The sequence below is a fragment of the Orbicella franksi genome, chromosome 8, assembly GCF_964199315.1.
Source record: "Orbicella franksi chromosome 8, jaOrbFran1.1, whole genome shotgun sequence".
NCBI classification, from domain to species: domain Eukaryota; kingdom Metazoa; phylum Cnidaria; class Anthozoa; order Scleractinia; family Merulinidae; genus Orbicella; species Orbicella franksi.
Window position 1 is genome coordinate 12,132,146 of NC_138152.1, and position 13,560 is coordinate 12,145,705.

Here is a 13,560-nt window from a genome sequence, read left to right on the forward strand (position 1 = left end):
ACCAACGATATTCTTCGCTCCAGTAATAGGGAAATATATGGAAAAGAACCTCGATACAACGAAACCTCGTTAAAGTGAACATATTTTGTCAGTCCCATGAAACTTAGTAACTTTGTTAAACAGAGGTTCCACTGCAGTTAAGCAAAGTCCTCTTGGTAAGAACTTTGATGAAACGACTGAATGTCAGTGTGAGTATAGCGTTGTCGATTGGTACCTTACTTAGCTTATTGCCGCCGTTTTCGAATTACTTTTCTAATAGATGCATGTAGCGACACTGAATTGTCTAATTGCTTGTCCGTACCCTGTAATGTAACTGCTTCGTAAAATATTTGGAAGGTTCGTCCTCGTATTATTTATTACAGTTATCAAACTTTTCGATTATACAAACCCCTCGCACCTCATAAATAAGGAATTTCTGCTGCCGTAGGCCTTTTTTGTTAAGGTTTACTTAGTAGTATTGTCTTCATTTTGTAAATAAAAGCTTCAAGCTACTAAAAGCTAATGCAGAAAAACTTAACAATAATTCAGATGTAAATATATATAGTTGACACAACTAACCTTGATGTTTTTTTTTTTCTTTCTTTGATCTAATGCCGAGCTTTAGGATCTGGCGTCAAGGTAAGGGCTCACTGAGAATAATTCAATGAATCCACTCTTCATTTTGTAAATTTCACCTGTGTTTACTAGTATGTCGGGAGATTATCCTTACTTTTGTTTTCAATTTAAGAAAGAAAGTCTTTGTTTATCTAAAACCTTTTTCTGGCGTAGTTGAATTATCAACATAGTTCAATTGTCTGGCTCAAATGGCCTTTGAGCCACCTTGAGACCCTGAAATTTGACTCATCTAACGGATAAAAATGGTGTGTTGACAGTAATCTTGGAGCTTAGTGTATTAAGGCCAGATTGGACTTCATGTGATCTGTTGCCATTCGTGACCCGCGATTTTCCACGCGAGACTATTCATCAAAAAACGGAATGTAATTTTGCAGCTAACTTTCCCTATTGTTCGTTTTTGTGTGTCATCTTCTTAGTTTTTACTGAGGATCTGATAAATTTTAAGGAAATATTTACTTTTCGATTCGGATTGAATATTTGTTTATTTTGGATTTTACGTTGAAAGTTGTATTCCAGGACAAATCACTTTGTGATTAATGACATGTGACATGTTTCGAGTTAATTATATAACACTGATCTAAAAAAAAAAATACCAACACGGGGCATGTTGTAACCGAAATGGACAAGAACCATACAAGGCTAGGTAGATTGACAGCTAGAAATCACGATCGACCTGGAAAGGTCTGCTAAATATCAAACTGTTATTAATCAGTGGACGCCCGAGCGGAACGAAAGACCGTTCAGCAGTTTTCTAGACCTCAAAAGAGCATTATCTTCTAAAAAAACATAGAAACACCATCTTCTTTTTGGTGTAGAATATAGCATGAAAAAGTAAAAAGATTTACATCTGAGAAGCGGCGGTGCTTGGGCTGGCAACACAACATCCGGAAAATAGCCTGAAATTAAAGTTTAACGCTTCACTCACAGCTTTACTGCAGATCAATCAAGCTGTAATTTAACTGCTAAGTTAACTCTTAACATGATCAGAGACAGCTAGGGTAGTATATATATTTTATTGTCTGCAAAACCAAAGGAAAATACTACACTTGACAACAAGCTCGATTAGCCCTCTGTAATATTAAACAAATTTGGAATTGGTCGTACGTTTGTTATGTTGGGATTTGAAAATGAATAATTTTTATAGGTTGATTTACGTAATCAAATTCTGGCGTGACCTTTATGTCTAGTTTGAATATCAGCTATTTAACCCCAGAACCTCTAAACTATATGTATACACATAAGCTGCTTTCGACGTAAGCCTGGCGAGGTTTGATGTTATATCCGGTATTTTACGGTATAAGGGTAGACACATTAAATGGGACTTTCCCTTTTCAGTTTAACGAATTACGAAAATACGATATATATTGGCTATAGATTAAAGAGATTTAAAATATTAATTAAGAAACCTCTTATTTATGCAACTACTACAAAAGAATATTGGTTGTAATTAATCTAATTATAACCAAGAATAATTGAACTTATTATTTGGCAAGGTAATCTTGAGGTCATAAGCCGTGTATTTTTTTGTTTTCGAGTGCCATATAATTAACGACTATTCCACGACCAGGTTAAATTTTACCATTCACAGTGCGCGTATAGTAACTGACAAATATGATAAATAACGTTATTTTAAGTTATCGAAGTGTTTTAACAAATTCCTGTCTTAAGACAACTTTTGATGCAGTAACCCTGTATATATTGATGATTCGTGAACCTGATATGCATTATCATTCTCTAATACGCTACGAGGAAAATGCATTTGAAACCTTTCCCCAACAGATGGTTTTGACGATAAAATGTAAACGATACGCAACCAAATATTTCATTCCATGGGAGAAAATGTGAGGTCATGAAACCTGTTTAAGTTTCGGCATTGACCTAAAGAGGAACGGAAAGGGGTTCAATATAATTTGTTTACACTATAAATAAAAAAAATGTCATGTGGATATAAGGAACTAAATAAGGAATAAAAAGGGACAAATAGTGAACTAAATATAGTTAAACAACTCAACTTCTCACGCGGTAATGTTTATTTATTTTCCTTCACCTAATACAGTCATTCTAAAGCTTTATGAAAACCGCAAATTAACTAGTTTTTACCGTGCTTTTCAAAATGGCACAATTGGGAAGAATACTACTTTACGCGTATTCTTCTACATAACCGAAAAGTAGAAAAAATGGTAAGAAATTACTACACTCTACTACACTCTGATAGTGAAAGAAGGGGTCAATTCAATATGTCATACGTATACAGTCTGAAAAACAATAATTCAAGCAATTCAAAAATTCAAACAATGTTCGAGATGATATTATTATTTTAACTAGTAACTGCAATTTCCACGAAAGGAGAATAGGAGATGACAAAACCAATGGGCGTTTACAAGCCGAACAGCAAAGAATAGGCAATATGTCATTGACATGGTGACCAATCCGTAGGAGAAGGGAACACCAGAGGCTTCATTTACAATGCCCAGATTCCAAGCTGAAAATAACATTAAAAAAGTCCATTCGAAAGCAAAGATTTTCTACAATCACACACGTACCAAAGTACACTTTGGGTTTAGTTTCAAGACATATGAGGGTATATCCACAGGCATGGAAAAGAATATTTTAGTGAGGTTATTTTCGGGGACTGGAGATGGCTGTTATGGTGAGAATGTAATTTTTTGGTTTCCAAACTATTCCGGTTGATAAGTAGTTGGGAGGTATGCAGTGAATAGTATGTGTATGCTGTGAAAAGTATCTGTGAATGGTCTGAGAATATTACGATACAGCTCGATCTTTTGAACTCATTCCAAGGAACTATGTGAGGACCCCCTGAGGACTCGCGTGGAGAACTCGCGAGCGGCATAAACTGTCCCAGGGTGTTTTTCAAGAACAGCTCCGCGGCCATGTTGTGAAAAGCTACCGTTGGGCAGTTGGCCGTACTCTTGCTTTGTCTTGGGTTTCTTGCTTCCAAACTACCCGCAGAGAGAGATGTAGGTATATACTGGAACAAATTGGTTAAATACGCTGTGAAGAGTATCACTCTAAAAACACATAACTAACATCAAGATAACGGAAGAAAATTGAATTTCTTACGCATACATGTGATTCATAATTCAGGCTTGTAGTATAAGCAGGGCTGTAATGAGCTCAAGATGGAATAAACAAAATCAGCAGTTCTGCTACGATTGTATGTGGATTCTGTGATCAAAAATGAGTAAAAACAGAATTGAATGATTACACGATAAGCTTGAATACGAAGACTTCTTAATCATCACTACCAAAAGCGTTCCATCGTTTATATCATTAATATAGTAGATAGGGTGAAGCAAAATAATCATATTTTCAGAAAAATTAAACTTAAAACGACTATGGCGCGAAGACCACTAATGCTTACCAAGAAGCCTACTTTGTTTCTGCAGTCCATATTTGCTCTTATTTGATTTTATTTGATTAAAATACTCTTCATTTATTGTATCAATAAACATATTAAGCAAAACTATCATTATATCAATTGAAGAACCCTCGAATTTCATATAGTTCTCTTGTCATCCACGCCATCTGCCAACCACGATGCCGCGTTACAGTTTGCAATGATCGTGATGCACTCGTACGTCACAAGAAACATTGCTATGCGCGTGCATTATAATGAATAAAAACTAAGTTCTGATTAATTCTGGTATTTTGTTATATTTCCCCCAAGTTAACAATTTTCCAGGACTCATTTACACTCCTGGATGGAGAAAGAAAGACACTACCGAGCAGGTTGGACTCAGGGTCCAGCAAACTATAACAACTGGGCAACCGCGCCTTACTAATGTACACATCAAACAATCTGGCAATCTTCCCGAGATATTTACGTTTCCAAGTGTTTGTCCTGACCGCATACTAAAGTACGAAAATGTGACTTATTAAGAGAAAACAAGGTGTTAATGCGATAAATGCCTCTCTGTGTGATGTTTAAGTCGATTTTCAACAGAATTTCCTGGTTCCCTGTACACTGATAAATTTTCTAGTGCTCGGTGGCAAAGACTGCAAAAAATTTCTTTGTGGATCGACTGTTTGGTTTATCAGGGTATTGCGGTAGGGCAATCATCAAACTATAAAATCAATTACTGGTTACAATAAAATACTGGCAAACACGATCGAAAACCTGTGGTTTTCACAAGAATTCTTTTGATTTACTGTCTATTTGCACTTAAAATACGCGGTATATTTTTAACGTGTATTTGAGAAGATCCATTTCCCGGGGTGACTTATTTACTTTATGTATGATACTCTTAGAATCAATTCAAAATATTCTTAGTAATGATTTAATTCAGTGAACTAGTAATGTGTTCACTGAGTCCCCAGAAGCCGCCACAAATATATCGATAAAAACTTGGAACAACTTCCTTCTTTGTCGAGCTGACAGAAATTCCACTTCCATCTGGATGGCAGAGTTGCTGCATAAACCAAAATATGGCTAATTTGGTTTTCCTTTAATTTCCAAAGGTAGTAATGTAAACTGATGATATAGGAGCTGTTTTCGCCAGAGGTAGTCAATAGAAGCAATCAAAAATCACTTTTGTTTTTCCATGCTGTGCGAGATTCTATTCTTGAATGGTTTTAATTAAAGAAATTTTTATGAGTAGAAGAGGTGACCCAGACGTTTTTACTGTCAGAATGGATTCATTCTTAATTTTGAATCCAAGACTATGAAAAATTACCAATCACTAGTTCTAAAGCTAAAGATTAAAGTTGCTATTCTGGGATTATTAGACAACAACTTTCTATAATGTATTGCTGAACTTTCATAAACAATCATCTTGACAAGCTTGAAACACAACAGTCAGCCTTTATTACTTCAAGTGTGTATGCTACCCACAGACACAAGAAATACAGAAGGCCTCCAACATGTATTGGCAATATAATTTATCTTTACGCGTTATTAGCACATCGAACTAATCGATGAAGGTCGAAAAAAAGTATGTAAAAACAGGTAATACCCATAGAATATGATGTCGCAATATACTGGAACAAATTGGTGGAATATACTGTGAAGGGTATCACTCCAAAAACACATAACTAACATAAAGACAACCGAAGAAAATTGAATTTCTTACGCATACATGTAATTCATAATTCAGGCTTGTAGTATAAACAGGACTGTGATGAGCACAAGAGGGAATAAACAAAATCGGCAATTCTGTTGCGATTGTATGTGGATTTTGTGATCAAAAATGAGTACAAACAGAATTGAATGATTACACGACGTGCTTGAATGCGAATTCTTGTTAATCACCTCCACCAAACGCATTCTTTCGTTTATAAAAATATTATCGTAAATAGAGTGAAGCGATATATTCATATTTTCAGGAAAATTAAGTTTTAAAACGACTATGTCGTAAAGAGCACTAATGCTAACAAAGAATCCCAGTGTGTTTCTGCAGTCCACATTTGTTCTATTTTCAATTTAGATTTTCATAAGATACTCTTCATCTATTATATCTATATACATATGCAGCAAAAATATCTCTTGACGAACCTTACTGAAAGGCTGGTGTTCAAAATACAGCAAAACTTTTGATGCAGTTCACATGGTAAAAGCTCATCGTGTTTGTCCCAAGGAAACCTTGCTCGCGACTTCCTTCGTAAAAGAGTGGCATTTCCGATGATTGGACTTCGACTTTTTCTTGGGTTTCTTTCTTCCACTTTGTTCGTCGATTTTGAAACCAGGTTTTCACTTGCATTTCTGTTAGATTAAGGTCTGATGAAAGCTCTGCTCGTCTATCTTCCGAGACATATCGACATTTTGCAAACTCCTTCTCCATTGTTTGGATTTGATGAGCGGAAAACAAGGGACGTAATTTCCTTTTCTTCATTGGACGTCTTCGTTTCTTTTGAACAATTATACCTGAAAGTTGGAAAAAAATCCTTAGAAAGAAACTTTATTAGCTTAAGTCATAAAATGTTAACATTTTACGAGTTTAGTAGGAAATTAGGTAAAGAGGATGATACTTCTGGCAAGCCAGCGAAGTATGCAAAGTAGAAAGCAAAGTGCACAACACTGCTTAACAATGGAATTGTTAACGGGGCAAAATGCTCTCTTTCAAACGATTTCTTTTATTAAAATGCGTTTGCTGAAACATAATTTTTTGTGACAACACATGCGTAAAACTGAAGCGGGTAAGTTGCCACTGTATGGTTGTACACGATCAGTGTGTATAAACTGATGTCTGATTCGAAGGTGTGAAGATAACTAGGTGTTAACATATCTCGAGCCTGTCTCATTTGTTAGTTCGATCAAACTAGGTATTACGTATTTTAAAATAGAGAGAAGTAGACATTCTAAAAAGTAATTGCATTTTACAAGGCTACAGAAGGAGGAGTACGCACGGTCAATTTCGAGGGCAAGTTAACGAAATTGAATATATCAAGATTTGGAAGTGAACAATTTTACACCTTGAAGGTATCTTATAAGAATGTTTACTATGTCGAGTTCCGTAACATTCTTTCAAAACGATGTCTGCGGAGACTAGTTTACGAGGAAGGAATTTAGACGAAAAATGACTTGGATTTTTAAAATCTTTGGAGTCCCTCACAAGAGCAGAAGAAATCAGCTGCTTCGGTCAAAATCCAAGCTACAAGCATTGCAAGGCAGCGTGCCATGGAAAGAAAATGCCATGAACCGAGATTCAGTCAAAATAACACTTAATTATACAACAGTTTAAACAAGCAGACGTGAAATTAGTTTCTATGAAATGAAGTCAAAAGAGTCTTGTACTTTCAACAATTTGATGAACATAAAATCTTACCCATTTCTACAAGTACGAGACACTATTCCGAAGAGTGCCACGAATTCATTTATAAACATATCTCAAAAAAGTTACCAGAGCTTTCATTCCGTACATAGGCTTATCAACAACAGATTTTTAAATGAAAGGTTTCTAAGAGAAGTTTCATATATTTCATAAACGATATCTATGTTCATCTTGAAAGTTAAAGGAAAACCGGCGAGAGCAGCGAGGTTGTTTTTATGCCGGCATAAACCAATTATCGTCACCCCTCAATATCTTTTGATAAAAAACATCACCTGATCATGAAGGACTGTCCCAAGGCTAGTTAAATGAAATTTTAAGTGTAATGGATTTAATTAATCTGGTTTTCACTAAATGGTTTATACAGTGCGAAACCACTTTTACAACAAGAGCCCAAAAATATGTCAATTGCTGTTAGCCTATTAGCTTCATGACCGATGCTTCATGCCTACTTACCAGGGGAAAATACGTGGGCCGGAAAATTAAATGGAGTTATCTGAGCAACTGGTCGAGAAGATGGAAGTGAAAAAATCCCAACTGGCAAACAAGATGACAAAAGTGGATGGTGGTACCCTGGAGGGAACATCGCACGAGGAGCGGCGAGCAATGGTGGAATTGAACACGGTGCATCGACCATGTTAATTTGTGCGCTATCTTTAGAAATCCATTTTTGCTCCTCCACTGTTTCATCCGATAAATTTAAGATATTTTTGATGGAGAATGAATTTTCACTGGCTGAAAATGAAGAGATGAAATGTGTGGAAGATGCGATACCTGTAGTCGCCATTATGCTTCTTGTTCTGGGAGTAATGTTACCCAGTTAGGCGTGTAACAGGACGCGGGCTATAGGAACAAAGGCTTTGGAATTTATGATAATTAACCTTGTCATTCATAATCAGACAGAATGCATTTGCCTTCGTTAGAACGTGATCAATAACGATATCAATCGCACCGCTCCAAAGCGTTTTTAGTGTGTTTCCACTTAAAGGATAGAGTCCAAGGCGCATAAAAAAGGGAAGCATCGAGAATCTGGGAAACTTTTCTGACCTACCGGCGTTTTTTACAGCATAGTATTGTTATCATGATTAAAGAACGATAGGATTAAATTCCCTCTTCCTGTGGCATTGATTAGTTTCTCCTCAGAAATGGAAAGAAGACAGAACAGTGCTAATTGCACCTACCGCTGATCGGGAGAGCTGTATGTTAACATGAACAGATATTTCATAGGAATGAAACTTTATGGAAAAGGTGAACTTAACTTGATGGGGTGTGTAAAGAAACAGAAATACTAACAAAGAAACAAAAAAACGTAGCAAAAAAGAAGAAGAAGAAGAAGTAGTCGAAGAAGAAGAAGATGAGGAAAAGAGGAATTCGATAGAGTCCACTTTTAATCATTTTCCTAAAGACTTGCATCACGGTATAATGTTTTAACTGTATCTGAAGAAAGTTCGTACCAAGCGATGATTTATGTTTGCTATGCAGAATAAGTTGTAACGTACAGTTAATTCCAGAGTAGTAGAACTTCTCAATGAAAACTAAAATCACGAGGATCCCGCCAAAATGTCATAAACCTTCCTCATAACTTGTATAAGCTGCTGAAAGCCAGTATTCATCTCTGAATATTCCGTATTCAGTTTATTTTTCAAGAGAAAATTTGTGTGCGTACTGTATTAATTCTTACCAACAATTTTTCATATCGTTTGGAGTTTCTCTGTGCCCCAGATGCCCAAATTACGGAAACACTCACCATCAATGAAGATTCCTCGCTTTGATTTTACCGCACGATTAGAACACTAAGGACTCAGATTACATCACAAATGCTGGAGTTTACATGGTAAGCTTTTGATGCAATGTGGTGAGAGCTATCACAATGCCTGGAGCAGCAGGGAATATAATACTGTTCTTAGTTATGATACACAAAAATGCCTCAAGACAGACAACTTTGCCACATTTGCAGTTGAATATCAAACACAATACAGAGCTGTAGCTACAGTAACAACGAACAGAGCCTATTGCCAGGGCAAATGGTCTAAATGTAATTATTTATAGTTATTTATTTATTTATTTATTTATTTCCAGGAAAAGGCTATTCTTAATCTGAAGAAGCTTTATTTCTGATATTGTCTCTCTAATAATCTTAGTCTTCCTACGGCCTTGCAATAGAGACTGGTATTTCTTAACTTTGAGCTTGATAAAAAAATATTTTCTATATCTAGAGTGGAATTCTTTAATATACAAACTTTGCTAGACGTTTTTAAAGAGTATTCTCTATTTTCCCATTCCTAATAACTTACTCTGTTTGTCCCCCAAATTTTGCATAAACTATCGTTAGGAAATGCTCTTGGGAGGTCTGCGTATTTTCAAAAGCATTTCACACAAATAGTTTATGGAAAAATGTGGAGGGCAAACAGAGTGAATTATAGGGAATTGGAAAAGAGAGGATAAGCAGTTTATCTTAACGTATTTGAACTCTTTATCTGATGTTCAGGAACGATTCATAGCAGTACAAATTCATCTGGCAGCTCATTGTAAAGTTTTGAGCATAATAATCAATGGGTTTTGGAGAAAAAACTCTAATTTCTTAGGTTGTTACAACTATATTTACTCTCAAACATAATTGTAACAACCTAAGCAATTAGAGGTTTTTCTCCAAAACCATTGATTATCATGTTCCAAACTTTACATGGAGAGACTTGCACCAGATTATCTATCATCCTAATTTATCTTACGAAATTGCACACTGAAGTTGACCTTTCCTCAACCTTTTATAATTTTATCACTAAAAAATGCGTGTTAGTGAGACGAACTACCTTGTGTGAAAAAGGTCATCCATTTATACGGGTCTTGGAGAGAGGATTAAAAAATAAACTCTTTCAATGCTTCACGGCGTCATTTAATTCAGATCAGGCTCATTCAGACAAATGCCTCAGGAATCTCGTCCACCTTGCACTTTAAGAAAGTTCTTCATTATCAAGCTAAATTTAATATTCTCATTTATATTTACACACTTTTTTTTACTCCAACTCGTACTCGTTTCGCAGAAATAAATTAATGTTGGTGTATGTGCTTTGCCAGCCATCGTTAAAATATGTACGCTGAAAACATATGCTAAGTTGTCGTCCTACGGTCAAAAAGTAATTACCATATGAAATGATTTGTATCTTTGAAGCAAAGAAAGTTATGCATGTGAGACCATGATGAAGGTCGCTGATTAAGATCACCCACTTAGTTTGACAGCAGTGTAACTGGTTACTACTCTAATGTGGTTTAAATCAATAACACATTGACCAAAAATAACCTGAAAAGCTGGGTATTATATCAGAAAAAAAAGAAAATGAATAAGTGAGTAAGTCTGCTCCTTTTCACCGCATATATGTAAACAATTACACGTTCTACATGAAACAAAACATGACAGGTAATAGCAACGGAGAGAAATTTATACATTCCTGCTGAAGGGTTACTAAAATTTAACAAGCGTTTGCATTGGAGATGAAAACACTAGGCGGTAAAGTATATTTTGACATATAGAGCTTTCGCTGAATGGAGAAAGTGTAAAGCCAGTTTGGTTACTTTTAGAAGAAATCATGATGGATTCAACATACACTACCACAATTGTATCTTCAATAAGCTAAAGAAATTTGTGGAGTGAAAATGAGAAGAAATAAGCCACTATGTACAGCCATGATGTCTGCTTTATAATATCACCTTCTGGCCTTTTCAGCCGCTCTATATTTTTAGCTTTGTCTGAGAGCGATTTTATCTAACTGAGGATACAAATTTCTGTAAATATTAATCGAAGAAACCTCACAGATTTGCTTTGTCGCCCAACGCCAGTTTAGAGAAGTTATTTAAGCAAAGTCCTCTTGGCAAGAACTCTGATGAAACGACTCAACTTCAGGACAAGTATAGCTTTGTCCGATTGGCACTGTGCCTCTTAATGTCCCGATTTTCGAATTATTTACAGATGTAGCGACACTGAATTGTCTAATGATCGTGTCATTGTTTGTCCGAACCTTACAATTAATGCTACTGGTTCGCAAAAAATATTTGGAAGCTAGGTTCTTTCTCGTATTATATATTACTGTAATGAAGACCTTTTCCACAAACCCCTTATACCTCATAAACGAGGCATTACAGCCACCATATGGCTTTATTTTCCTATGGTTTCCTTAAAAGTATTGTCTTAATTTTGTAAATAAAAGCTCAATGCTTTAACAGAAAAAAAATCAATATAATTCAGATGTAAATATATATATATATTTAACATTACTAACCTTGAATTTTGTTTTTCTTTCTTTGGTGTAATGCAATGCTTTAGAATCTGGCGTCAGGTAAACAGCTCAGAATGATTCAGGGCATCCAGTCTTCATTTTGTAAGTTTTAACTGTGTTTATGGTATGTTGGCAGATTAACCATTCTTTTGTTTTCATTGTAACGAAAAAAAAGGCTGTTTGTTTATCTCAAGCTTGTTCTTGAATTATCAAGATAACCCTTTTGTCTGGCTCAAATGGCATTTGTGCTACGTTAAAGACACTGAAACTCGACTCGTCTAACGGACAGAAATAGTGTGATGACAGTAATCTTGGAGCTTACTGCACAAAGGCCAGACTGGACTTGAATTTTTTTGTTGCGATTCGTGACCTGATTTTCTACACGAGAATTCATGTTAGTTTATTTATGAAAAAAGAATCCGCACTTAAGTGCCCCTATTTTTTTTTTTTTTTTCGTGTGTCATCTTTGTTGTTTTTACTGAAGATTTGATAAATTTTAAGGAAATATTTACTTTATGGATCCGGATTGAATATTTGTCTATTTTGGATTTTGCGTTGAAAGTTGTATTCCAGGACAAATCACTTTGTAATTAATGACATGTGACCTGATTCGAGGTAATTAACACTGAGATAAAAATAGTTTGGACTGTCATTTTCCTTCAAGTTGTAATCTGTAGCTAAATGAACAAGAACCATGCAAGACTAGTCAAACTGACAACCAGAAATCACGATCGACCTCTAAAGATCTGCTAAATATCAAATTGCTTAAAGAAAGAAAACCGAAAAAAAAAGATAGAGAAAATTTCCGGCATTTGTCATTTTTTTTCGGGATGATATCGAAACTAATAAAACAAATAATAATTTGTGGTACGATTAGCTGAGGTACAACAAAACCTAAGGTAGTATCTGACACTGTTTCTTTTTCTGTTTTCTGTTTTCTGTTTTCTGTTTACCAAAAAGAAGATGATGATGTCACATGTTCGCTTTAAGAAAATAAAGCACGTTTGAGGTTAAAACAAAACGGCTAGTGAACGCATGAGCGGTACGCAAGATCGTTCAGCAATTTTCTCTAAACCTCAGAAGTGCGTTATTTTCTTAGAAAACAAGGGAACAGCATCGTCTATTTGGCAAAATTAATTAGATCTGGGAACGGGCGGTAGTAACGCTGGCAACACGACAACAGGGACACACGTGCATCTACAGGCGTTAAATCATTTTGGTATACGGAGCAATAGTTTCAAACTCAGTTCAAACATGTGTTTAAGCCCAGGGCCAAAATATATGACAAAAACACTGGATAAACAACCGGTAAAAGAGCTCTAGTTTTCTCTTTCTTTCTCGCACGAGATACATGGCGTCACATGAACGAGCGCTTAAATAAAGGGCATGCGCAATTCAATTCTCGTCCAAAGTTGTAAACGCCAGTCTTTGGTCGACGATTGCTCGACAACCTACCGTACAACCCATGATGAAATTTTAACAGTTGATTTGTAGGGGGGAATCACGTTTAGGGCCAAAATTTAAAAAAAATCTTGAGCTATTTTTGATTTCACATTTTCTTAGATTGCGAAAAAACTGTCTTGCAGATTTTTACTTTACTTTGCATTAATGGTAAATCAGAGCCATTTTCTTATTCCTGAAATTTTGAGGTGGGGTCATACGGGTGGATTTTGAGAAAAACGTGATTTAACCTACAAGTGCCCAGTCTCTCCTTAGGTACTCGGACCACTCGGTCGTTCATTTTGGCCATTTGTTCACGTTTAATTGTTCAAGTTTCGCATAGAATGGTAAAAGACTTAAGCAAACAGTAAATAGCGAAAGGAAGAAACATCTTGCAACATTTTTCAAAAGAGTTAGAAGCTGGACTGTTATAATCCATTAAAACTGTA

At 35.7% G+C, this 13,560-nt stretch overlaps 2 protein-coding genes across 3 annotated transcripts in view; both read right to left on the reverse strand.

Annotated features, from left to right (window-relative positions):
* The window catches only part of LOC145495357 (tetratricopeptide repeat protein 38-like), a 243,699-nt gene that overhangs the window by 64,334 nt on the left and 165,805 nt on the right, over positions 1-13,560 (reverse strand). The window lies entirely within an intron of this gene.
* Positions 5,363-9,587, reverse strand: LOC145495384 (T-cell leukemia homeobox protein 3-like). The gene is made up of 2 exons (XM_081475002.1): positions 7,857-9,587; positions 5,363-6,496 (listed from the first exon to the last, which is right to left on the reverse strand). The coding sequence occupies exons 1-2, from the start codon at positions 8,185-8,187 to the stop codon at positions 6,147-6,149; spliced, it is 681 nt and encodes a 226-aa protein (XP_081331128.1). The 5' UTR covers positions 8,188-9,587; the 3' UTR covers positions 5,363-6,146.